The following is a 26,430-nucleotide window of genomic DNA, read 5'->3' as shown; positions in this document are numbered from 1 at the left end:
AAAGGCCATGAACAAACTGGTCCGAGAAGGTCAAGCGGCACATCGTCACTTTGCTACAGATTTATTTCCGTGTGAATTAATGAAACGGTACACACAATTGCAGGAAAAAAAAAAAAAAAAATTATAGGCCCATATTCCTTCTTTCACAGTACAACGCAACAGTAAAGGATTTAGTCAGTGTAAACAGAAGGTCTGATAGTGATCATCAGCTATCACAGATCAGCTGCACAAACACCACAACTACGGAGTTAATGCCATTACCACACAAATCGACAGTACTAGTACAAATCATAACTTTACCTACAATGCTTTTTCATGTGCAAAAACCATGAAAATTCAATTTACAGAAGAAGGGCACCTTCTCTAAGTCTTCGTGGGAGCTGTAAACTGCCTCTTCGGGCCCGTCTTATCTATTTGGCAAAAGGTCTCGGGGCCCAATTCTCCAAGGTACCCTTAGCTTCATCTGCAGCACACAAGCCATCAGGGCTCTGCAGCTGAAAACCAGGCACTCGCATGTTCTCTGCTGCAGCAGGACAAAGGAAATAATCAGCTGAGGATGAATCTGAGTCATTTATTATCCCGAATTTCAGCTTAAATTCATTCATTCACCAATACTATTCATAACAGTCCTGGTTATATTATGTATGGATCAGAAGAGTTCACTGGTAACCCATAAAATCATCATTTGTTCACCTTTTTTTTTGTTCTTTAATGTACTAACTGAACTGTCACCGATGTCAAAAGCTGAGGCTTATGGTAATGTGTTGGCAAGCTTAAAGAGAGTGGATAAATTGAAGTCGAAGGGTGAGAGAAAGAGAGGAACGCTACCGAGGCTACGGTAAAACGTGACGCTGTGGCCACCTCGGCCACATTTGCCCCTCAGCCAGGGATGACCTGGGAGGGAGGGAGCCCTGTGCCAGTGCGAGGACTGGCCGAGGGGACCACGGGCTGTCGGGGGGGAGCAGAACCGTTCCGCACCTCCTGCTGCACCAACGCCAGCTTTGTAAATTGAATTCATAGTCAGGTTATACAGGAAAAAACAAGAGGTAGTTATTTATCATACCTCTTCAAAAAGGCAAAACAAACATCAAACAGGATGTAGGAGTGATGCAGTAAACCTAAAGTCAACGGGTACCTACATTTATTTTTTTTTCATTTTTTTTTTTCATTTTTTTTTTTTTAAACACATGAAGTTAAGTTACAGACATCATATAAAATGCACACTTTATGGAATTCCTGCATAGCAGGAAACAAAGAGGCTAGCGCTAATCCAACAGCTATGTTAACAGCGAGACTGCCATTTACTGGTGCAAGGAAGATGCCCTATCTAAATATAAACAGAGCGTTACCCCCCTTCTAGAGGGGTCCTATGGCAACACTTACACATTTTGTTCAGAAGGAAAAAGAAAGCATTTTCTTGGGGATAAACTGCCAAAATAATTAGTTTCACATCCGTGAATTTAAGGCTATGTTACTTAGACCTGAGAAAATGAGAAAAAAAAAAAAAAAAAAAAAGAAAAAAGTTTAAATTTATGTTCTCAACTATACATACACGCTCAAAATTTCAGTATTTCCTGGGGAAAACAGCTGTGGGGACACTGCTCTGAGCTCTCAGGGTCGGATCCTGAGAGATGCAGAGTTTGTTCCAAGGAAAGATAACGGGAGCTGTGAGCGCTCGGACTCACCGGCTCTTTTTCCTATATTCTCTTTTTAAACACCTCCGTTTAAGCCCTCTGGAGAGGGTTAACTCCAGAAAGGGGCCTGTAGTGCACAGATAACCCTGAAAGGTTTGTATAGCAGAACTGCAGCTAAAATAGACAACAAAGTTACACACAGTAAATTTCTATGATTCCCCCTTTTCAGGAGAAAAAGAAGGATGTCAGGGTTAACAATTTCACTGCACCTTTAGCCATTCCCGTAACGACAGAATAAATCCTTTAACACTAGTGTGAAATCGCAAATTGTTCTGTGCTCTTCCTTGGAAATTAAAAATTTAAAAAAAAAACAAAAACAAAAAAACCCCCCAAAACAACAAACCCACAACAAAAATAATCAACTCGCAAACATTTCTCATTAAATGGTAAGAGACACGAGAGAGGTGGGGTGGGGATCACAGACACACAGCATGCTAGGGAGTTATTAAACAAAGTGCAATGGTTTTTGACTATACAGGAGGACGGACGGACAACTCCCCTTCAGTACCACCCGGATGCTCAGTACCTCTGGAGAGGTCCGGAGGTACCGTGTCCATCTGTAGCCGTAAAGCTCGTGTTCGAGGTTGGCCGGAGTCCCGGGCCCTGCCTGCGGCTGCGGCCGCTCGGCACGTCTCAGCTACGCCCGTGACTGCGGGAGAAGGGATTCGCTCGCGCAAAGACACGCGTCGCACAAAGACACGTGGAATTTAGTTGAGGATTTGATGGCTGGTTCTAGAAAGCTGCTTGAGCCGCGACTGAAGGATGGACTCGGCCCTAAAACCTGGACACACTTGGTGGAGTTTCTGTGGGATCACCTCCTTCTCCTAAACATGACGACAGACACAAACCATCCCTCCCTCCCGCTCCCATCCCAGCCACCAGACACCCCCAGCGCTCGCTGTTGGCTTTGGCCGGTGCCTGCCATCGCCCGCTAAAGCAGGACTTGGGCAGAGGGTCACGAAAAAGCAGAATTTCTCCAGGTCCCAGCTCAGGTTCCCACAAAGCGAACAAGTTTATCACCGGCCGCTGCCCGGCGAGAGGGGCTGTGGGGCAGACTTTTCGCTAAGATTTCAAAACGTGACTATCCAAAGATCAGAGACCGAAAGAAATAAACAATCCTCATCTGAATAGAAAGCGATTTCCACCGCTCGCCAGCACCTCCCTACTCTCTTCTCCCAGGCTCGAGGGATGAACAGGGAGTCAGCTTCTTTACTTACCCCGCTGGGAACTAAACCCTTCGTCAAACCACACATTAAAGAAGCTCACTGTGTGCAAAAGACTCTTAACGCTAAAACAGTTCCACCCTACATAGTGCAGTCAACACAGTTTTTAACTTAAATTTGCAGCTTGTTCTTTACAAGTGCTTGGCAGAGAATATTTATATTCTTCTGACACCATATAAATAATATTTATACAGCTTAGACATTTTGAGACATGCATTAGACTTTAGGTAGTACATATTTCTTGATCATATATGCAAATATTACTGTCAATCAAACCGAGCAACCTTATGCTGGACCGTGTCTTGCGTTATCCAGGACGTTTGACGGTGGCTCCGAATCGTCCATGGGAAGGACCAGGCGCGTTCCCCGGATTACGAGTTCATGGTCCCCAAAAGCAAGCTCCCGATCAAGCGCGTCTTCGGAGCTGTTTCCCACGAACCGCCGCGATGTGCCGCTGGATGCCACAGAGTCGGTGTTGACGGTGGAATCCCCGTAGGTCAGACTGATGTCCCCGTCATTCAAAATGAGGTCGGAGTCATCGTCCTTCAGCTGCTCTTGATTCTGGGCAACAAACAGGAGGAAAGCGCTGTTTAACTCTTCCCAAAGAGCTGTGTTTGAAATCACACGGTGACAGTGCATGAGCAGGCAGAGGCACCGAATGACAGTCTCCTGCACCATCACCATAACCAGATGGGCCACACACATGTATCTCTGAGCCCATGAGACTCGCACAACGCACCAACTTCTCTGCAGACTGCCGAAGAGGGCTCTCTCGGCTCTTCTTTCTCATGCCACAGCCAGATATATGGGGAATGCAGTTTTGAGTGGCTTTGACAGCACTAAAATACCCACAACCACAAGAACCGCATCGCTGACCCATCAGAGCCACCTCCGTTCTGTGCAGGGAACTTGATGGTGATACTTTGTGGGCAAGGAACGTCCTGCCACGGAAAGCTGCCGCTGCAATGGGCTCCTGGGCATGGCGATGCCCCAAGTGCCGAGGCCGTGCCGGAGAGCCATGCTGGCACCATTCACCCCCAGAGCCACCCATGGGAGGCCAAGCCTGACCAGTAAACCCAGCTCCTCAAAGAGCACGGGCGCATGCAGGCTCTGCAGCAATGGTGGAAGAGGTTGTTGCCTACAGACACTCCAAAGCTGCTTGTCATCCCCCTGCCCCTCTGGGCTGCTCGAACAAGAGCTCTTTAGCATTTCAGGAGAAAATATAGTGGGAGGTGTCCCTGCCCAGGGCAGGGGTGTTGGAACAAGATGATCTTTACGGTCTCTTTCAGCTCTAACCATCCTATGATTCTAGGAAAAGCAGCCCTGGTTCAGATTCTGTCAACCTTTTCAGTCCTGGGCTGTGGGAACGGCTCAGCTGCAAGGCTGGAAGAAAGCCGGGGATGAAGAAATTGTCTGTCCTCTCAGCTGGGGCACCCGTGACAGCTTCATTGAGCCAGTCACGGAGGAACCACCACGAGTCCCTTCATGACCAAACAGTCAGCTGGAAAAGCAAAATGCTCGCGGGAATTAGCTCACCCATCAGCCCCAGTATGTGACCTCCCCCAAGGGTCCCAGCTCCGTGCTGCAGAGCAGCATCCAAAAGCTACGCAGAAATGTAAACATGTCAATCTCCCCTGACACCGCAACAGAAAGGACAGCGATGGACTCACTTCGTACGCCTGCGGACTCGTCAGGCACCGGGCAATAGGCCCACAGCACCCCGGGAGCGTGGTCGTCAGAGGAGGACCGCTGTGTGTCAGCAGAGGCTTTAGATAGCTACAGAGAGGGTTAAGGAAAAGAGGAACAGGGCGATGTCGGAAAGTCGAGGGGTGGGATGCGGAGGCAGCAGCAAGGCACTCGGTGTCTCAAGGAAATCACTGGAAGGAAAGAAACACAAGTCCCTGGAAGCACAAAGATTGTAGGGATGAGCAACGTGAATGCAACCAAACAGCAGGACATGAGCGGACCAGGGCACAGTCCCGGTAAGAAAAGGTTTAGTGGCATCACTAGTCCCATCACCCCGTGCCCCTCAGCCTGGCAAATCGCTCCTCCAGTAATTCATGGCACAGCATGAATTAGTGAATGACAAAGCATCTAGCAAGAGGGCGACAAATGAGAAGACCCTCTCATGCCACCCTCTGCCCCTCCTGCTCGCCTGCCACAGGGATCAAGGACCCCTTGGGCTTCCAGCATGGGAAAGCCCAGCTTTGAACTGAGCTACTGCTGCATCCCCAGTTAACGGCGGGTGGGAATGGTCATTTCTCACAAATCAAAAATCAGCAGTGTGTCGGGAAAGCAAACACTGGCTCCGCTGCTAAACAGGGAGCGAGTCACGCTCCGAGTCAATGGAGTTGCTCAGGCACGGATTTGGCACAGCACACACCAACCGCCACTCAAGGATACTTGTGATCGAAGTTGTACCACATGCGGAAGAGCCAGGCGCTTTCTGCCTTCGTACTCCTCCTCTCGCTCTCTGGGACACCCTGCGGGAGAGCAAAACATTACACAGCGGCAGGGCAACGTGCCACGACCTGGATCAGGCCCCCAGTTATCCCCATGGGGATGTAAGAAGACCCACACCTTCCCACTGCCTCTTCAGTGGAACCTCTGGGTTGCAGCGAGTGCAAGGACATTCACAGCACGACAGGCTGATGGTGCTTCCAGCACCACACTCTGCATTTAGCAGCACACAACGGCCCTTAGGAGGTGGTATCAAAGCACAGAGTGACCATTTTTCTGCCAGAGCCTTCCAGTTTCTGGCCTCAAGGTTTAAAGTCCCTCGGAGCCAGTGGCTGCATCCAAACATCACATTTAATAGTGACTGACAAGTCCAACCTCCACCAAATCTCGCCTGAGATTTTTGCATGCAAATAATCATGTCTTATGGCTTCCTTTTAGTCAGAGAAAAAAATACAGAACTCTTTGGAGGGGACTATGAATACGAATACATATTTCACAGAAATTTGGCTTGCAGATTTATGGCTCTGGGCTGCCTTTAGCATTTGATGCTTTCTCTCCAAGAGGTGAACAGCCCAATAAATGGCTCTGAATGAAATGAACCTCCAAGGTGCGGGACCCACGCTGAAACCCAGCAGAGCTACAGCCACAGCACGACTGGGCTGCAGACGCACGAGCGAGACAGCTCGGGGCTACCGGGCAGGAAAACTCCTGATGCTGCAGGGCTCCAGCATTTATCTCAGCGCGGTCGGTGGTTCCGGGACTGCCACAGGAACCGTGGGGGCAAAAGAGAGGTTGAGGGTACCTGTGGGTAACAGTGGGATGGAAGATGCTACATAAAACAGGCCAGTAAATGGCACTTCTGTACTGCCCTGGGCTCTGGGATGAGGCAGAAAGCTTCCGTGTCATGCACATTTTGATATTTGTTTCAGACCCAGCAAGGGAGAGACCGAATCTATCGCAGCAGTAATATGGACTGACTAAACAGGCCAGCGTTACTTCTATGCCCTTCTTTCCAAGGGAATAAAAGCAAGCCTCATCACAAGCACAGAGAGCACAGGAAAGCCGTGACTCCCACTGACTGCCAACTCTTTCACCAGAGGAGCTAAAAACCCTCCTGCAGCTGGAAGGGAGCGGGACACAGACGGGCATTCACAGGGTCTCAACGTAACCCTTGCACCGACGAACGCAGCACAAATTGCTCTACGGGGCCACTCACCACGTTCTCCTGATCCGCGTCCACACCGACTCTGCGGAGGAGAAAACAAGCACAGGGTTAGCACAAGTAATGCCAGGTACATGCCGCAGCCCAGGGGGGAGGAAGGACGCAATCTTCCTCTTGTCTCTTAAAACCGAGCACCTTAACGTAAGAGTGGGACGAGGGAGAGGACAAGGGGGGACAAGAGCCCCGCACACGCCACGCTCACCGGATATTCAGGCAGGACAGCATGGCCGTGGTGCCACCACCAAAAACCCACACCGTAAAGAAGACGATGAGAAGTGTCGTGCTGAACATCATCTGCCGGGCGTAGGTGGCCGTGTCACGGATGGCCAAGGCAAACGCCATGGCTCCTCGCAGCCCTGATGGGGAAGGGAGGGTGGAGGAGCTGTGTCAGCCCATGGCGCAGGTGGCCACCCCCACCACAGGCTTCCCCACCCGGGATTTACGCTGCCCCACATGTGGTCCCGTCCCTCTGACAGGACATCCACCACTGAAGGAGATCACAGGGCTTTAACAGTGATGATTTAAGCTTAAGCATATCCTAAGGGACCTGAAAGCCCACCCAGTGCCACCCCCTGCCCTGGGCAGGGACACCTCCCACCAGAACAGGTTGCTCCAAGCCCCGTCCAGCCTGGCCTTGAACCCCTCCAGGGATGGGGCAGCCACAGCTTCTCTGGGCAACCTGGGCCAGGGGCTCACCACCCTCACAGCAAAGAATTTCTTCCTAATATCCAATCTAAATCTACTCTCTTTCAGTTTGAAAGCGTTCCCCTTCATCCTATGGCTCCCCTCCCTGATCCAGAGTCCCTCCCCAGCTTTCCTGGAGCCCCTTTAGGGACTGGAAGGGGCTGGAAGGTCTCCCCGGAGCCTTCTCTTCTCCAGGCTGAACCCCCCCAACTCTCTCAGCCTGTCCTCACAGCAGAGGGGCTCCAGCCCTCCCAGCATCTCCGTGGCCTCCTCCGGCCCCGCTCCAACAGCTCCGTGTCCTTCTGCTGTTGGTGCCCCAGTGCTGGATACAGTACTCCAGGTGGGGTCTCCCCAGAGCGGAGCAGAGGGGCCAGAATCCCCCTCCTCACCCTGCTGCCCACGCTGCCAGGGATGCAGCCCAGCGTGCGGTTGGCTTTCTGGGCTGCCAGCGCACATTGCTCGTGAACGTTGAGCTTCTCATCCACCAACACCACCAAGTCCTTCTCCTCAGGGCTGCTCTCAATCCATTCTCCGCCCAGCCTGGATTTGTGCTTGTTCCTACATCTCAAAAATGAGCCATTCACACCACCGAGCCTAAGGGAGCCCTCTCCTGCCCAGTGTCTTCTCCAGACATCACCCATAAGAGATTTAGAGTTGATAAAGAACATTTCCAGGTGCTTGTGGGCAAGGAAGTGCAGATGGGCCACACGGTTGGAGGCAAGAATGCAATAACGTACCAGCAAACATCATCATATGCTGTAAATTTGTTCCAATCTTATTCCTTCTCCCCAAATTCAGCAAAAATGACAGTGGGTAAATATTGGCAGCTCTTCCTAGGAAGATAGCAAGCTGTATTTGCACACATTAAGGAAATTCCTCTTGCTACATCTCCCACCGCATCCCACCTCTGCGCAGAGCGCCAGTTTCTATTGCGTGACAGAAATGTTGGGGAGCCTCAGAAACGCCAGTCCTCTGGATGCAAAGAAAATAACCCAGCTCTGAGTGGTACAGCAGTGTGGGAAGGGCCTCACCGAAGCAAAGCACACACTGCGATTCACCAATAGCACAAATAAACAAGGGAAATGCTGAGAGGACAGGTTAGATGAGTGAGAGGAGAGAAAAAACACCATTTCCCACTGTACGCTCTCCCATGCCAGGTCATTTTTCACCCCAAGAATTATTTGTCCTCTGCGAAGCTCAAGTTATCACAGCTACCACCACCCCTCTGACATTCCCGCACTTCACAGCTGGGTTTGAAGCTTTAAGCCAAGTCGCGTTCCCAAAGATTATTCAGCAAAATGAAAGCAGCAGCAGTTGAGAAGGGAAAAAAAAACCCCTAATACTCTTTCTGTTTTCATAGCCTGCGAGATACAAGAATCACCAGCCCCTTCATATTGCTTTTTATCTTTGAAGCTGTGTCTTTTAATACCAGCACCCAGATGGCAAAAATAATCTTGGATCCAGTATTCAGCGCAGCCCTGAATAATATGGAAAATGCTTCCAGCTTTTATGTTCTTTCCTGAACATCATGAATTTGCATAAGAGACGCATTTCATGATCTCTCTCATGAATGAGCTATTTCATCGGCGAGTTAGCCGGTTCCTACTGAAGAGGCACGGCACAAAATTTCAATCGAAACACCCAAATGGCATTTCCCGGCTCTTCGCTCCCTTTACCCCACTGCAGCCCCACAAAAGCTCAGTGGGGAGATTCAGAGGACCCCGCCGCGAACCCACAAGCCAGCACTGGCAAAGATAACAACATGTTATTTACTGGTATAAACCTGCTTTGTTGTAAAGGGTGAAAATAATTCTGCACATCTGAACTGGCTTCCCTGTGATATGAAAAAAAATTCCTTCAAAATCCTTGTTTTTCCAAGACATACCAGGGCCGATAGCTCGTTTCCATTAGCATCAGCCTGCAGAAGGGGAAATCCTTTCTCATGACATCATTCAGAGGCATCTACTGTGGCTTTAACTGGGCTATTTGACCAAAAAAAAAAAGAAAAAAAAGCTTTTTGCAGGGTCAAACAAAAGGAATAGCAGAGAAAAGAGGAAATAAACGGCTATAGCAGGCGGTCCCTGCTTGCAAAGCCACCCCTGGTGCCACGCGACAAAGCCCAGTGCTTTGGCACCATGTTCACATCGAATGCCGAGTCCCTGCAGCAGCTAAACTGAATGCTCAAGAAACAAGACAAGACGAGGGGAAAAAACTAAACAGAAAAGCTGGGAAAAGAATCTCCATCTTCTTAAAATAACCAGCAAAAAGACTACTACACGGGAGAAATCCCCTTTTGAAAACACAGCCAGACTGACTGAAAAAAGCCCCACGCATCTGAATGAGACACACAACTTGGGCATGAGGCACTTCTCCCTTTCTTTTCTTGTTTTATAAAACAGGCTCCAAAGGATACAAAAGCCCCCACCACGAAGGTAGGGTTAAAGACGTGGTTCTGGAAGGTGAACAGGGCAAGTCCCATGTAGGAGAAGATGAAGTTTTCTGCCAAGAAATTCAGAAGCTCAAACAACTGAAAGAGAAAAACAAATTAAAAGCGAGTTAGACATAACATAGATTTAACAAGAAGAACGTGTCAGCCCATCCATCACGCAATACATGCTTCTGCAGAAGCAGCCCTAGGAAAATCCATCTGTAGAAAGACAGTTGCACCTAATTCTGGCGAGAGGGAAGGAAAAAATATTCCACTTGAAATCCAGAGAAGCTGAAGGGGGCTGAGGAGCTCTCACCTGCTTCGTTCTGTGCTGGGACTCTGTGGATAAGTTGTTATAGGTATAATGGGCCTGCGTGATCCCGCAGAAGAGCACGGCCACCACACCTGGGGAACAGAGCATCACGTTAGACTCCTGGTCATGAAAAGGGAGCCAAGCTACACCCCAGTAGAGCAGGGGAACCCCAGAACCCGGAATAATTAAACTTCTGAAAGCAGAGGGACAGCCCCGGCTGCTATCGATACTGGGAGAAGCAAAACTCAAGAGGCCCATCGTCCCTGCCGATCTCCGTCCCAGGCGCAGGGCTGTGCTGGAGCTTGCCTGTAAAGCCACACGCTTCGGCCAGCAGGAACGTGCTCCAGGACATCAGGAAGAACAAGCCGGTCTCCAGCAACGGGAACTCCCGGAGTTTGGTGAACTTGGTGACGTTGCAGATGGTTAAGGACAATTTGGAGAGAAACTGTCAGCGGAGAGGATATCAAATCCAGTTGTGTATCGCAGCAACACTACGTAGCCCACCCTTAAAAAGGCTACGGCATTACCTTTCATTAATTTAGGCAAAAAAAAATCATGAAACACTGGGTCTGGGTGAAATGCAGTGCAGACAGAAAAGAAGCTGTTATCCAAACACTTGGAAAAAACAACAAAAAGGATATTAAAGCTGTCACAACTCCAGTAGCTGCTCCCATTGCAAAAGATCCACTGAATATCCCCAGGAAGATCCCGATGGACTTGAACATCGCTGTGACATCAAACGTGTGGCTGTTGTCCCCCGCCGGCTGGTACGCGACGATTGAACTGAAAAAGGGAGGAAAAGCACACAGAAGAAAAAAACACTCCTTAGTCCGGAGGGAGAGGCACCTCCACGGTGCTACCTGAGCTCTGCAAAGTGCTACCACACCTGCCAACACCAAGCCCATGAAACCAGGGAGACAAAACCTGAGACCCACACTGCAATTCCCCCGGGGATCGCAGCACATGCCCATGGAGTTTGGGATCCCCTTCGCTCCTGGCCAGCTTTCCACTGTTCAGCCACCCCTCCGAGGCGCGGCTCCGCATTTGCTCCTTCTAGACGTTAGAGAGCATCAGCTCAAAGCCCGTCTCTTCCATGATCTCCTGCAAATATATTTGCTAGGCGACAGCCCATCATTTATGACGGTATTTTGGGGGTTTGGCATCAGCCCTCGGTAAAGCCAGGCAGTCTGGGACCACAAAGCATCCAAGTGGGAAGCCTACATTTCTCCACCAACTCCACAGAGGCAGCTGACGTGAATATCCTCCAGAGAACCGTAAGTTATGCCATTCTACAGCACTTAACGTGCACTACATTGATGTTGCACTGCTCCGAGTTCTCAAGTGGAATATCGCAGGGTAGCAAGGCAAACGGAGCAGCACTGGTTCACTACAGCAACGCGAGTATCTCATCTGCCAAACTTCAACAGACCTTTGTGACGAGATGCCGTGCTGGTGCCATCTCTGAACCTGCTCCCTCCTAACTCCTGAGCCTTACCTCCGGCATTCCACTGTTTTACTTGGAAAGCCTGAGATCGAGGGGTCCCCTAGCCATCTCCTAAATTCCATTTTAATATCAACTCCTTACTTCTTACGTCACTTTCTTCGATGTAAACTTACCGAAAACATTAACTTTCTAGTTAGCAATCTCTCAGCTGGCTCTGTTAAAACTCTTGGATGTGAACTTTAAACATTTGCTGTTTAACCTCCTGAGTTATGCTGGAATGGAAAGTTACTGCCTCGCGCACACATCCTGCAGCTTTCTCCCCTCACTACACACCAGCGTTTTTCTGCAACACGAATGACAATCCTCCCCTTTCCAGCACGTCCCGGCTCACTTCCCTTGCTAAACTTCCCTGCTTTTAATATGTTTCATTTTTCTGCATTGTCTTTTACACTGCAAGCTGCAGATTTCCCCCTGTGATTTAATTTTTTTCGTCAATCCCATCCTCTACTTCCTATTCACCACTGTGCTCCTATTCTGGGGTTTGGGGTGTGTTGTTTTTTTTTAATCCAGATTGGTTTCGTTTCCCTTCCATAACCAACTGTTTGGATGTCGGTTTTGTGTTTTAATCACTTTAACCCTGCCCTTTGTGTGCTTTATTTCCCCTATCCCTGCCCACGGGACTCCCCGTGGCATTTAGCCCCTGTGAAAACTCCCTTTGGAAGCAGGCAGAGACCCTGCTGCTGCATTTCCCCTTCCGCTCACTAACCACAGCCCCAGCACCTCACTGCCCACCAGCTTTCGGTTCTGGGTTCAATTCCTCTTCATCCTGCAACCAGCTCCCTGCTGCCAAGCCAGGACAGTACAAGACAGCACAAGGCAGAAACAGAAAGGCACGGATCCTGCTCCCCAAGCACGGGAACGGACACTCGTCCAGGACCAAAAGCAGGGAGGAGAGGAGCCTCGGGGGTCACCAAGCTCCTGGCAGAAACCATGGAGGACTCCCAGCCCCAGGCAGCACCAGCCCCGGCTCCTCATCCTCCCCCAGCACAGGGACGATGCCCGGATTCACAGAATCACACAACTGTAGGGGCTGGAAGCGACCTTTGGAGTTCATCTAGTCCAACCCCCTGCCAGAGCAGGGTCACCCAGAGCAGGTGGCACAGGAACGCCTCCAGGTGGGTTTGGAATGTCTCCAGAGACGGAGACTCCACCACCTCTCTGGGCAGCCTGTGCCAGGGCTCTGCCGCCCTCACAGGAAAGAAGTATTTCCTCACATTGAGATGGAACTTTCTGTGTTTCAGTTTGTGCCCATTGCCCCTTGTCCTGTCACCAGGCACCACTGAGAAGAGCCTGGCCCCATCCTCCTGACACCCACCCGTTAGATATTCCTCAGCATTGATGAGATCCCCTCTCAGTTTGCTCTTCTCCAGGCTGAACAGCCCCAGGGCTCTCAGCCTTTCCTCAGCAGAGAGGTGCTCCAGTCCCTTCATCACCTCTGTAGCCTCCGCTGTCCCCTCTCCAGCAGTTCCCTGTCCTTCTGGAACCGGGGAGCCCAGCACTGGACACAGCACTCCAGATGTGGCCTCCCCAGGGCAGAGCAGAGGGGGAGGATGACCTCCCTCCCCCTGCTGGCCATGCTCTTTCCAATGCCCCCCAGGAGACCATTGACCTTCTTGGCCACAAGGGCACATTGCTGGCTCATGGGCAACTTGTGGTCCACCAGGACTCCCAGGTCTCTCTCTGCAGAGCTGCTCTCCAGCAGGTCAACCCCTAACCTGTACCAGCGTGGGGGGTTATTACTCCTGAGGTGCAAGACCATTGGCAAGGAGCTGACAGCACTTCCTGGGACAACCACCAAAGCCACATACTCAGTCGGCCACGGCTGGAGCCCCTCTTTGCCCTGGGGACAAGGCAGCACCCGTCACTAGCTGCTGCCCGTCCATCAACAGAGCCCAGCCCTGCAGAAACCCCACAATTCCTCATCTTCCCGACTCTACTTCTCCTAACTGGGGAGCAGGTCTTCTGCTTGTGGGAGCAGAACCATCCTCACGGGGTTCCCCCACTTATGCCTCTGCTGTGAAAGAGGCAAATGCCAAACCAAATTTAAAAAAGGGGAACCATGAGTAGGAGCTCCGGGCTGCTGTCGGAGGAGCTCTCCTCCCTGGAGCAAGAGGACCTCACCGCCTCCTTGCACCCAAGATGTGGCTCTGTCCAGGTGACTTAAGGCTGTCCCCGAGATACCTGCACCAATTGGTATCCGCCGTGCTGACCGAGGCTGCCTCACGCTGCTTACGGTCACCATGATGAACTTTAAAACAGGTACAGGTCAGCTGCTGAGAAACTCTTGGGAAGTCAGCATGTTGCTGGGCTGGGCTGCACAAATGAACAAGCCTTGCAGCAAAATACCTGCTGACTGCAGCTCGGGGCTGCTGTTTTGGTGCAAATTATCTCATTTTGGGGAAGAGGGGGCAGACTGAACTCAGCTTGTGGAAAGAGGAAGGCAGGAGATCAGAGCAAAAGCTGTGAAGCTGGTACTGAAACAGTGCAAGAGGCAAATGAGCGCGCGCGGCGCAGTCACCTACGTGTGCGGAGATCCACCACAAATATCATTGCTCTGCTGCTCAACCCACCCACTCCTACCCAGAACCTCCCAGCAGAGGTGGGACCCCGTCTCCTCCCCACTCAGGATCACTTCTTATACACGACCTGGCTGTGCAGCATTTACTCTCGTACCAGCGGTGACACCTCCAGCGCAAAAGCCAGGATGAGCCATACAAACAGCTCCAGGAACCTCAACAGAAACATTCACTTCAGTAAACACAGCTCACACGGGTGGCGATACGCAGCTGACAATATGTTACTTGCTGCCTCCACCTCGGTAAAACCCACGCAACCAGCACGCCGGAGTGACAAGTATTCCAGAAATATTTTCTGCATTAGTCTTAGCTGTACGTTAACCCGTCACCGTTGCAGATATTATATATTTCCAAACAAATTCCTGTGATGACAACACAGTGAAAACACAGGTAAAATACGTCCTAAGTGCAGAGGACATAAAATACTAAAGAATATAAAACACTCTTTAGAAAGCCAGCAAGTTTCCCATGTGTTTGGTCCAGGGCTGTAAGAAATACCATCTTCTTGATGCACAGAAAGTGGGGAGAGAAAGGAAACAGCTGCTTTACCAACTATTTCTGCCTAACCAAAAGCAGGTATCTGTGGATGGGAAGGAAGACAGGTAGGAACAAAGCCATCAGCAAGGGGTTTCAGTGGGGTCCTGCGGCTAAAAAGCAGACACGAGGCTTTTCCCATTTCCTTCTGGCTGGGTCAACTGGCCATAAAAGCAAAACAAAACCATCCATCATGCAGGGGGAAGTTGTAAGGACAACCCGCCATCCCAAGCTGTGGTGCACAATGACGAGGTGCATCAGAAGGTCAGTAGAGCTTCTGGGGACACGTAATATGGAAATCTGCTCTTGCAAACACCGGTGCTCCTATTTTACAGGAGCAAGGCCAAGTGGCTCCCCCCAACGCCTGACATGTAACATACATAACAATTAAAAATAAAAACAGAACACACTTACGAAGACAGCACTATGGCAACGGCATCATTGAGGACGCTTTCGCCAAAGAGAAGGGCATACAGCTCAACATCAACCTGGAGTTCATGGAATATGGCAAGAACAGTCACTGACAAATAGAAAAATAGAGAGACATTCAAAAAGGTGCCGTTATTTTGGTGTAATCAAAGACAAAACGCCCCTTTTCAGAAAGCTGCCTTCCTGCCTGTCTGTGCCACTCTGCTGTGATGGTGCCAGCCAACCCCCACGCTCCCTTCAAGAGTCTTCTTTCTGCCCTTTCAGATTTGGATTTGCTTTATCATTTCCCTCCTCCTTTTGTTAAAACACACCCTGGGCATTAGGTCTGTTGAGTTTTTAGTGGGCAGACATGAGCAAACTCTGCTCTGAGCTTCCTGAGGGTCTGACCTCGTGGGCTGGACCCCGGTACCACGCTGACACGAGCCACCCAGCTTTTGGGATGCCGTTAGCTCAAAGCATCAGGGAGAGCCTTCCTTCACCTGCAGAAGGCCAGGAGGAGGTAGGCTTGTCCAGGACGATGGCTGCCTTTTCCTTCCATGCCTGATACTCCGAGAGAAATCCACGGATTCAACACAGGTTGACATGCTGGAAGTGCCAGCGCAGATATGTTAACGTTCCAGACATAATTGGGAAAAGCCAGGCATCGGCTCAAACCCCACGTGGGGGTTTCTTGCAATTTACAGCCACGTGGCAGAGATCGGAATACCCTCAAGCCCTTCCGCGAGCCAGCAGCTCCAAGAAGATAATGAAAACGCAGCAGGTTTTACGTGTCAGCCTTGCAAAAACGTCACAACACCTAAAGCAAGCAAGATGTAACACATGGTGCATCGTGCACAGCTCTGGCTGAGCTAATTCCAATCAACTTCTGTGAACGTCCTTCAAAACAGCATTCAGGGACTCATCTGTGCGTGCTGGAGGGGGTTTAGCCCATTGACGCACCGGGAAATGCTCCATATTTACCTGTGAAATCTTCTCATTCTTATTTTGAAGCCTGGAGAAGGGACACGACACCACCAGCTCGTCTGCAGCATTTCTAAGCATCACCTCTACCTACGGTACTTGCCTGGCCTCTGCCCATCCGCCATCGGATCTACCACATCGCCATCACACCTGTGGGGTGCTCCCCGCTTTGCCAACATGACCCTCCTCTCGATGTTGACACCCCGGCTGATGCTCAACCTCACAGCCAAGCAGGATCAGCTAAAGGAACCGGTGGCCTGAACGCACACCCATCTGAGATATGCTCAGAGAAGCCGGGACATCGTTTTAGCTCTTTTTTTTTTTTTTTTTTTTTTTTTTTAAGGTTTGTGTTGGTTTCTTTTTTTAAAAAAAAAACATCAGCAATAATAGCCACACCGCTACCTGGCAAATCTTAGGGAAACGTTAAAAATAAATTATTAAAAACTCACGGTGAATGCACGTCTCGCATCTCCACCTGGCAGACAGATGTGGCTACTACCACGTTACGCCGCAGGTTATGTTCTGCAGCGCTGTTCTTGCATATATGCACATACGTACAACACTCCTCACTTTGCCTTTGAAACCAGAAATGACTCATTGCCAAGATGAGCAGGTAAAAGTCCCGACTCATCTGGAAATGGCAGCTGGAATGGCACTTGTTTCGAAAGGGCAGCAGACTTGGCTTATCCAGGTGTGCGATCTCTCCCTTGAGTGCACAACTGACCGATATGTGCATTTAAAAAGATCCCCCAAAGCTACTGTAACGTCAGGAGGGGGGTTAATGCTGCCAAACCCCATGCAGGCTGCAAAGGAAGACATTCAAGCCCTGTTCAGCACAGGGCAGGAGGAAGGAGAGGCCGTTCTGTGGTCCTGCGCTTTCAGGTGAAGCTGGAACGTGCAAATAAACAGCTACCGTGTAAAAGTAATCGCAAACGACGTGAAATTCAGTTGGACAAGGCGTGCTTTTCATAATTTTAATTTACAAAGTGCTTCAGCAGACTGAGCTGTCACTACTGTCCTCAGCACTGCTCACTAAAACCAACTTCCAGTTAGATTAGCACCTTCCAAAATCCCACCCAAACGGAAGCAGAAGGAAATCAGCCAAACTAAAACTGTCAGTTGAACCCTCCCTGCGTCACGCATCTTGTTCTGCGTCAGCCGTTGGCAAAGGACGGCAGAAACACAGTGGACCTGTCCCAAAACCCAGCAAAGTCAAGGGAGAGACTGCTGGGACTTCACTGCAAACAAAGATTTAGGAAGCAGAGGTTTGGAAGGTACATTACACGGAACTGGAAGGAAATGAGAAGGCATGGAGACAAATCTAGACCTCTGGGAACGTTGCCAATAAACTCCAAAATTCAGAAAAAGGGAACTGTGGGTTCAGACTTTCTTCCCCTCTTCCCCGCTACTCAAAACGGATCAAAAAGGTAAAATGAGGGGGGAAATAACCACCTAACATACCTGGGTCAGTAGCCGATACGATGGCCCCGAACAGGAGGCAGTCAGTGAAGTAGAAGTCTCCCCCGAGCTGCCCAGTGACTTTCATCAGCGCCACGCAGCCATACACAACAGAGCTGGTGATCAGAAGAGGCAATTACTCATCTCTGCAGTGCCTTATAACGACACTCAAATGGGCTCGATTCCCCTGAATTTGCCAGATTAACCCCTGAAGTTATCCAAACGCAGGAACGCTGAAGAACTGATGAGCTGAGCCTGGTGAAACCCCAGGGCCATGGTCTCGAGGGGAGTGCTGGACCACGCACACCAAACCACCCGCCGCACCGGACCACAGACACGGCACCAGTGAGGAACCGGGATCAAAACTCCTCCACGAGCATAACGCGACTAAATAAAAGCAGCAGCCAGGCTCGTGGGGTCTCGCGATCGTTTTTCAGCGTTTCACATTTACGCGTTTCAGCAGGATGACCTTGGCCTGACTTTGAAATGGGCCGAAACTTTCCGTGAGCAACAGAAAATGCGGATGCTGAGTTTGCTTGAATCCACCGGACTCCCCCGTGGAAAACACCCCACGCCAGCCGGCGTGCTACTATTCAGAGCGGGAATCATCTAGCTCCCTCTGCGCAGAGGGACAAATAATTTGAAACACAATCTGCGCTCGCTAGGCACCTGCTTCCAGCAAGTAAGGACAGGAGACGCGTTTACGATCCTGCCCTCTGCTCCTGCATCTCACACTTGCTAGGGCTGTGCTTTCAATAATTTGAAGTTACCGACTGTTTTTTCAAGACAATCTTCAGAGAAGTGTGAAACTTTCCTCGCCGGGTATATTCCGTGTGGGATGCTGAGAAAGCACTACGCAATTAGACAGCAATCGCCCTGCCCACACAGGGAACGTTTGGACAGTAAACAGCGTTATTTGCCGCTGCTGAGGGGCGGTAGCGGAGAGCCCGTGTGATGTTTCGGGGCTGGGATTAGCGGCCGCAGCTCCAGGCTCGGAGCGCTGCCTCCGAGCGTGGCTCAGCCCCCGGTGGAACAACCGGCCCAGCTCCAACCACTCACCCGATCACCAGGCAGGAGATCGCCGTGCCGAGAAAAGCGTATGCTAGGATGGATCCCAAGTTTCTGAAGAAGTGCCTCTAGAAGGAGGGAAAAAAAAACCAACAAAAACAAACCACTGAATTATATTTTGCTAACTATTTATTTCAAGCCTGCACAGGCAGCCACGCAGCTCGCACCTAGCTCAGACACCACGAGCTGGACAAGCACGGCAGAACGGTGCCCAGCACAACGGTGTACACTGCCAGGCCAGCAGATTTTAATGCAGCATTAATAAACATGAACATAGCATTTTCTTGTACCCGTGTATTTAATAAGGTGCTGTTCCGAGTCCTGGGAACTGATTTCCTAACCCAGCAGCATTCCTCCTTCCTCCTCCCGCAAGCTAAACAGGATGATTTTCCCCTCCTTCCAAATCAGCATTTCAGAGAGCTGCTGCTCTCTAAAACCTTCCCACCCTCCTACGTGGTTCCAAAGTAAGGGGGGCTGGAACGGCCCAGCTGACCTCCAAACTCCCCGCGCAAACCCACGCTGGGAACAGTTGAAGTCGCTGACCCTTCCCAGGGCAGAGGGATGGACGAGACCGAGAGGGGCACTCTCAGCCCCGCTTCCTACAATCCCGCATCTACTGGGGAAAACTGTACCCAGCTCCGCAGCCCTGGCCTGCTGAGCAAGCATTAAAGCACTCTCAAGGATTAAAAATGCTCTGGAGGCAGAGGAACTAAAAATGTAGGCGCTGTAAAGGCACGTACCCTTTTCAAGCTGTAGCCTGCATAAAATATAATTGGAGGAAGCAAAATGTTGAAAAATACTTCAGGATCAAAAGTCACCTGTTAAGGAAAAAAAAAAAAACAAAAAACAACCAACAGTTAAATAGTTTGTTAAGACTTTGCGAGACAAAACACAAATAAAATGTCATATAAAATACACGGAGGAAACCCTGTACTCCCGCCAGATGAAATGCCGTCGGGTGAACACTGCGGATGTGTCTGGGATCTTTTGGAGACAGAGCTCACAGTCTAAACAGCTCAAATTAAGATCAGCTGAAACTAGAGTTTCATTACGCCGCGTTCAACTTAACATTTTACAGCTGATCGCAATCTGCCTGAAGTCAAAAAATAAAAAATAAATTAAAAAAAAAAAATCACTTAATCCAGCAGATACAGGATCCGTCCCCATGGAGGGAGTGGGCAGCATTGCTCACCTCTCCAGCCACCGACTCCCTTACCTTCCTCAGCATCTCATTGTCCTGGACGTTGTTGAGCTCCTGGGCGCTGATTTCCCCCTTCAGGGTGTACTCGTAGTACTTTCCGCTGACGTTCACCAGCAGCGTGGCGGGACTGGTCTGCACTTGGCAGCTCTGCGTCACGTTGTTGACATCGCTGGGGACGTGGATGCCATAGCGCAGGACCACGCCGACCAGGACCCCTGGGGAGGAACACGTGTGGGTGAGACGAGCCGTGGCAAACTCCTGGGGTGATCTCTTTGAGCATGGATGCAGCACCCAGCATGCCAGCACCCTGACCCTCTGCTCAGCTGCTGAGCACAACCACCATCCAAATAATTGCGTGATATTAAACCACCCGTGTCCTCCCATGAGCCATGCAAATGCTCCATGTTCATGTGGACGTGCATGGACACCAGCACACGGACACCAACATGGTCCATGGACACCAGCCATGGACTGTTCCTGAGGGATTTTAATTACCCAACAATCAGTCAGACCCTCGCTCTAGAGCTGTGAACAGCCAACACCTAGGGCACACTGGTTTTCTTAGGGCAAGGACCCTGGCATTGCTGGCACAGAGCTGGGGACCTGGGCAAGGCTGCTCACACATGCCCAAACTATGCACACTGCACCCAAAAACCTGACGGCATCACGTTTTGCCGCTACAGAAATACATTAAACTCTTCATTTTTGTAGGGGATCAAAAAAAAGCTACCAAACAACCACCACAAACGCTCCAAGGATGCTGAGCGTCCTTCATAAGACGCTGTAGCACTGTACAGCCTCCTCCCGCACCGGGGAGCTTTTGCAGCACACGGCAGTGATCCCCGTTTCCTAAAAACTACGAAAGTTTCCCAATCCGGGCCGACCGCCCGGGTCTGCTCCTCGCCCCCAGCAAGCTCCAGCTCTGCACCACGAGGGCAGCCCCAGGAGCCCGCCCTGCCTCCGGCCCAGCTGCTGCGCAGGAGTATCACAGAATCACAGTATCGCGGGGTTCGTTTGCAAGTCAGCAATTTATAGGGCACTCTTCATCTGCAGCACAGCTGACGAGCTGCACTCTGAGGTCTCACATCCAGACTAACGGCATTCGTATTGCGCTGGCTCCTCCGGCTCCTTCCCACTCGCACAGTGTGCCCAGCGCTCTCCGGGCTGAGCTTTTGGACATCTGCAGGCTGGGGAGGAGGGATGGCCCACGAGACACCTCTCCACATAGCCTTCAGCACGAAAGGGTTTGGAAACTCCTCGATTAAGGCAGCGCTGAGCCACCACAGAAATGCTGGATCTTAACCCCATCTCTGAACCACACATTTATGAAATGCTTTCAGACACGTGGGAACTAAACAGAGACCACAACACTCGAAAGGCTTCTCCATTTGCCTCCCAGGACACTCCTGCTTCTTGACTGTTGCCCTAATTAAGATCTCGCTCTGTGCTTTCCTACAGGCAGGGCACAACCCCGACTGAAGGGAATCATAGAATGGTTTGGGTTGGAAGGGACCTTAAAGATCATCCAGTGCCACCCCCTGCCCTGGGCAGCGACACCTCCCACCAGACCAGGTTGCTCCAAGCCCCGTCCAGCCTGGCCTTGAACCCCTCCAGGGATGGCGCAGCCACAGCTTCTCTGGGCAACCTGGGCCAGGGGCTCACCACCCTCACAGCAAAGAATTTCTTCCTCAGATCTCATCTAAATCTCCCCTCTTCCAGTTTAAAACCATTCCCCCTTGTCCCATGGCTCTCCTCCCTGATCCAGAGTCCCTCCCCAGCTTTCCTGGAGTCCCTTCAGGGACTGGAAGGGGCTGGAAGGTCTCCCCGGAGCCTTCTCTTCTCCAGGCTGAACACCCCCATCTCACGGGAGCAGGTCCTGGGCTCTGCCGTGGCCGGGCAGGATGCCGGGCAGGAGACCGATTCAGCATCTCCTGCAGCCAGTTCCCAATCTGCTGCCCCGTTTTTGCCTTCTCTTCCCTTGACAGCAGTTTTCCAGGATGAGATTTGCTCATTTTGCCGATGGCCAGAAGAAAAGCCCCAACTCCCGTCCCCAGGGATGTCACACAGAGCAGGGCCACCCAAGCACACATCCAGCCCATGAGCAGAGGCAGAAGAAGCGGCTGCAGGCAGAGACTCACCGCTGCTAACCCATCACACCGGTGACGTCTCAGGGACCAGGCTGCACCCAAAACCCAGTCCCTGCTCTAACCCGGCGCTTCTGCAGCACAGCTGGGCTGCTCTCACAGTTACCCCTGCTTTTAAGCTATGTACGGTCTGCCACGTGCTCACCACACGCTTTGGGCTTTATCCTGCACTGTTGGCACAGAACCGCCCCGACAGTAGCAGAAAAGGTCCCTGTCGGCAGAAGCAGGCAAGGAGACCTGCTTCAGGGAACGTCACCCAGGGTGGCTTTTAAATAGTCTTTTTTTTAAAAAATAAAAGTTGATTTCAGAGCTTCATGCAGGAGTCAGAAACTTCCAGCAGCTGTCTTTCTTTTCTCAGCTGGAAACACATCCAGCGATCCCTTTAAATGCCCAGGCTCGGTGCTTTGAGATGAGAGGCAGGAGGGACGGAGGGACATTACTGCTGGGAATTCAGAGTGATCCTGACTCGCCCGCCTCTCCACTCTTAATCTCCATCGCAAAGCAGCTGCTCCTGGCCCCACATGCCGAATTCCCACTCTGGCCAGGAATAGGACAAGGGAAAAGGGACGTATAACCTCACAATGATCTGGCAAAACTGCTGTGCTTAGGGCTCCAAAAATCAGGCATTTTCTCTTGCCTGGTAACACGCTGCCTGGGAGGCTGCCAGAGCTCTCCGGACCTGGGCGGGAAGAGACACCCAGATGCCAATACAGATCGGCACAAGGAGATACCACCAGAGGGACTTACAAGGAAAGCACGCCATGCACTGCTTAAAGCCAGCTACTCCCCCAGCATTAAGATGACCCCACCAGCAACCCCTCCTGTCCAACCCTGGACCTCTAAGCATCCCTCCCCACCTAACGATGCTCGCTGGAGGCACCTGGGACAAACCTGACTTGGCTGCCAAGCTATCTTTCAGACACCAAACCCAGTCCTGGGCTCAGGCTACCTGGACCAAGCCCAGGGGACGACGTAGGTCCTCCTGGTTCGGACGGTCTCTTAGGAAATGCTTCAGACTCTCTTGGCGCTCGAAGGGCCGCCCCAGCAGCAACCCGTGAGCCGCTCCGCCAGTATCGACATGCTTTGGCAGCCAAAAGTTTTACAAAACTGAGCCCTGGGAGGGAGCGGAGGGGAGGGAACCTGACACCAAGGAAGCTGCCAGCCAAGAGCTGCAAGGAGTAGAGAGGCTAAAGGCGAAGCTGGTGAATTAATTGAGTTCTTTTATGCAAAGTGCAAGAGATTATTTTCATTGCATTCCTCCCAACTTCATTAAAAAGAACAAAAGCCCATGGGCTTTTTTTTTTTTTTTTAAGGTGCTGTTGAACATTTCCGAGGTAAAGTTTTAAATGAAGACTAATATATTACCATTCAGGCACTTAAGAACAATGGAAGCACACAGGATCCCCAGGCGAGCATTAATCTGGACACCGAAAGGAAAGAAAAAATGCAGTGAGCAACCAAAGACAACCTGAAACAAGCAATTCAGACGTACGCAATCCAGGGGCCAAGTGGGAACAAGTACAAGGAAACTAAACTTCTAGAGAAGTTCCTGCCACATCCACCATCAGACCCCAAGAAGAACTGAAACAAGAGCGTTCACTTAATCATCCTAACTGTTGAGTACCTCCCATGCGGGAACCTCATTTTAAACACTGAAATGAAGCTTAGGGGCTACTAAACACCTATTGTCTGTCACCGTGAAATGAGCCCAGCCTGTGCCCAGCTCCGGAGCATCAGCTCTGAGCCAACAGCGTGATTTGTAAGATATAAATCCACCCGGAGCAAGAGCTTATAACCTACAGTAAAAACACAGACCCCAAGGAAACTCCGATGTATTTCCGCACGAAGAGGTGTACGGAAAAGTTTTATTTGACTTAGTCGTCGGGTTGTGGGTTTTTTTTCAATTAGAAAAAGACAAGCTTTTACAAATTGCTTCTCTTGCCCAGATTTCAGGGTCTGTTTTGCAGCCTGCCTGCTGCAGCACTTCCACATTTTCAGCGGACTTCCCCGGGGCTGAAAGCATCGCCGGGGCCAAAAGCATCGCAGGGGGCCAGGCACAGCCCAGCAGAAGCGGTACCTGCTTTGCTTCCTGAAGCTTTTAAGTTGTCGCTATAAAACAGCAGCATCTCACCACTCCTTGGGAAATTACACATCCCTTTTCCTATGGCAGCTTGTCACGACCTAAGAAGCAAAAAAAGGCCGCAAGCCTTGAGAGCAGGGATAAACTTGGGATTTTCTGCATGACCAGACGGGTGACGATACCGATTTCGCCAGCAATTCTCTAAGCACAGTCTGCAAAAGAGCAGACAGAAAACATACGTTTTACGGATCAGCAGGAAAACAAAACGACCCAGGTCGTCCTCTGAGAACAAGGGGAGCAATCAGGTGGGTCAGGACAGAGGACCAAGAGGAAGAAAACTCCAAGAGAAGAAGAACGAGGTTAAGCATGAAAGGAATAGGAAGGCCATGTGTCATCGAGCTCCAGGGCAGCAGAAGAAAGAAGACCTTCCATGCTGGAAGCACGTGCTGCCACAGCAGAGCTCCCGTCCCGGGGAGGTGACCACCCCTGCCCCGGGCGGGAGGCCAGCAACGCCTGCACCCGCCTCGGTGCTGGCTTGCAGGACTCTGAAAAGGCACACCAGTATTCTGTGCCTCTGGGCCGACGTGAGTGTCTCCACCCCTTCGTTTGGAAAGACACCTCCGATTAACTGAAACTTAGGATCACAAAAGCCAACGGCCCGAACGGGTCGAGTCAAAGCCTTGAGAGCAAAGCTCTCTGCTGGGCGGGGGACTCGGCCACGTTGCTGCTCTGACCGAGCTTGGTCACACATCACCCACAACCAGCAAGGGCAAGGACAGCACAGAGAAGAGACACTAGCCAGAGCACTCAGCAGAAGACACCTTTTCAATCCTAAACTCAACAAATCTCACGTAGATAAGGCTCCGTGGCCGCACTAATTGCTCCCCCAGCACAACTCCCAGTCCTACTTTCGCTGAACTCCAAGTCGTGCTAGATAACCCCGGCAGAGCCATGTACCGCATCCCCATACAACGGTTCAGGCCACTCCACGAGGTCACGTCACCTCGGTAAATCACAGGCCACCATTAAAATCCAACCAGCTACAGACCCGCTCCCCCGACCCACAGCCTCGCTCCACTTTTTGCTGGAACGCACGTGTGGCTCCTGTCACAGTGGGAGGAGGAACCCCAACGTGAGCACAGGTCCCTGAGCAGCAGGACATGAGGCTGCTGGTCCCACAGGTCCTTGAGCACAACCAAGGGTGGGAGCACCTTCCCAAATGGCCTCTCCGTTCTTCTTGGACAGCTTCTGGAAATTCAGGTGCCCTGCATGTAGGGTGGAAACACAACTTCTGGCCCCAGCATGTGGGACGCAAGGCTCCCGACCAGTGCAAAGCCTGATCTATAGGATCATAGAATGGTTTGGGTTGGAAGGAACCTTTAAAGACCATCCAGTGCAACCCCGCTGCCATGAGCAGGAAGATCTTCAACTAGATCAGGCTGCTCAGAGCCCCGTCCAACCTGACCTTGAACGTTTCCAGGCATTGGGCATCTACCACCTCTCTGGGCAACCTGGGCCAGGGTTTCACCACCCTCAGTGTAAAAAATTTCTTCCTTATATCCAGTCTAAATCCACCCTCTTTCAATTTAAAGCCGCTACCCCTCAAACTGTTGCAACAGGCCCTGTCCCGTGTCCCCACTCTCAGCCCTGGAGCAGGTAAGCGGGACTCGCTGGTACTCTGCAACATGGTTTCGAGGACACTTGGCACGTGGTAGCCCTCGACCCCGCCAGCTTCACCTGTGCTGCAGCTGCCCTGGGAAAACCCAACCAGTTCCTCACCGCCGGAGATTTCGGAGTAACGCCGCCCTGGAGAGCCCTCGACACCTTGGGTTGGGAAACCAACCAACCAACCAACCAACCCACCCTCCTGCCAGCAACACCCAGATAACGCTGGGCACGGGGCGAGCCGGGAGCACCCAGCCATGGCAGGGAGGGGATGCGGCGCGTCCCCCCGCGTCCCTGCACCCCCTCGCCCATGGAAGGGGCCCTGCCGCAGCCCCTCGGCGAGGGGCCACCGGGGACCCACGAAGGGAAGGGTGGGCTGAAAGCAGGTGGCCAGCCCATGTTCTCCGGTTGGCCCAGCGCCGAGCCGGGACTGGCTGGGACGGGGCTCCCGGGGTTTCCACGGAGGGGGTGCGTGGCGTGGGCGGGGGTGGGGGGGGTCGCGCCCCTCACCGTAGATCATGGCGAGCCCGGTCTCGTGGAGGAAGCGGGCGCGGCGGTGCTTGAAGAGCCAGATGGTGAGGATGGTGAGGGTGAGCAGCAGGATGAAGATGAGCAGGTTGGCGCTGTCCTGCCGGTGGCTCTCCTCCGCCGCCTTCTCCGACACGATCTCCTCCTCCAGCGCCCCGGGACGCGCCACCGCCACCTCCCCGCCCGCCGCCCCCCGAGCCCACAGCCCCGCCGCCGCCGCCGCCAGCACCGGCCCCGCCATCGCTCCGGTACCGGCCCC

The 26,430-nt window shown here is 51.7% G+C and overlaps 1 protein-coding gene across 1 annotated transcript; it reads right to left on the bottom strand.

Annotated features, from left to right (window-relative positions):
* Window positions 1–51: 51 nt before the first annotated feature.
* Window positions 52–26,427, bottom strand: SLC9A6 (solute carrier family 9 member A6). Its single transcript, XM_054214945.1, has 16 exons — window positions 26,154–26,427; window positions 19,770–19,969; window positions 19,294–19,371; window positions 18,545–18,621; window positions 17,489–17,601; window positions 15,053–15,158; window positions 10,661–10,807; window positions 10,331–10,431; window positions 10,028–10,116; window positions 9,697–9,810; window positions 8,021–8,132; window positions 6,802–6,955; window positions 6,594–6,624; window positions 5,321–5,400; window positions 4,588–4,693; window positions 52–3,478 (listed from the first exon to the last, which is right to left on the bottom strand). The coding sequence occupies exons 1-16, from the start codon at window positions 26,410–26,412 to the stop codon at window positions 3,203–3,205; spliced, it is 2,043 nt and encodes a 680-aa protein (XP_054070920.1). The 5' UTR covers window positions 26,413–26,427; the 3' UTR covers window positions 52–3,202.
* Between the last annotated feature and the right edge of the window lie 3 nt (window positions 26,428–26,430).

The sequence above is a fragment of the Rissa tridactyla genome, chromosome 9, assembly GCF_028500815.1.
Source record: "Rissa tridactyla isolate bRisTri1 chromosome 9, bRisTri1.patW.cur.20221130, whole genome shotgun sequence".
In the NCBI taxonomy this organism is placed as follows: domain Eukaryota; kingdom Metazoa; phylum Chordata; class Aves; order Charadriiformes; family Laridae; genus Rissa; species Rissa tridactyla.
This window is presented reverse-complemented; position numbering and strand designations above follow the sequence as displayed.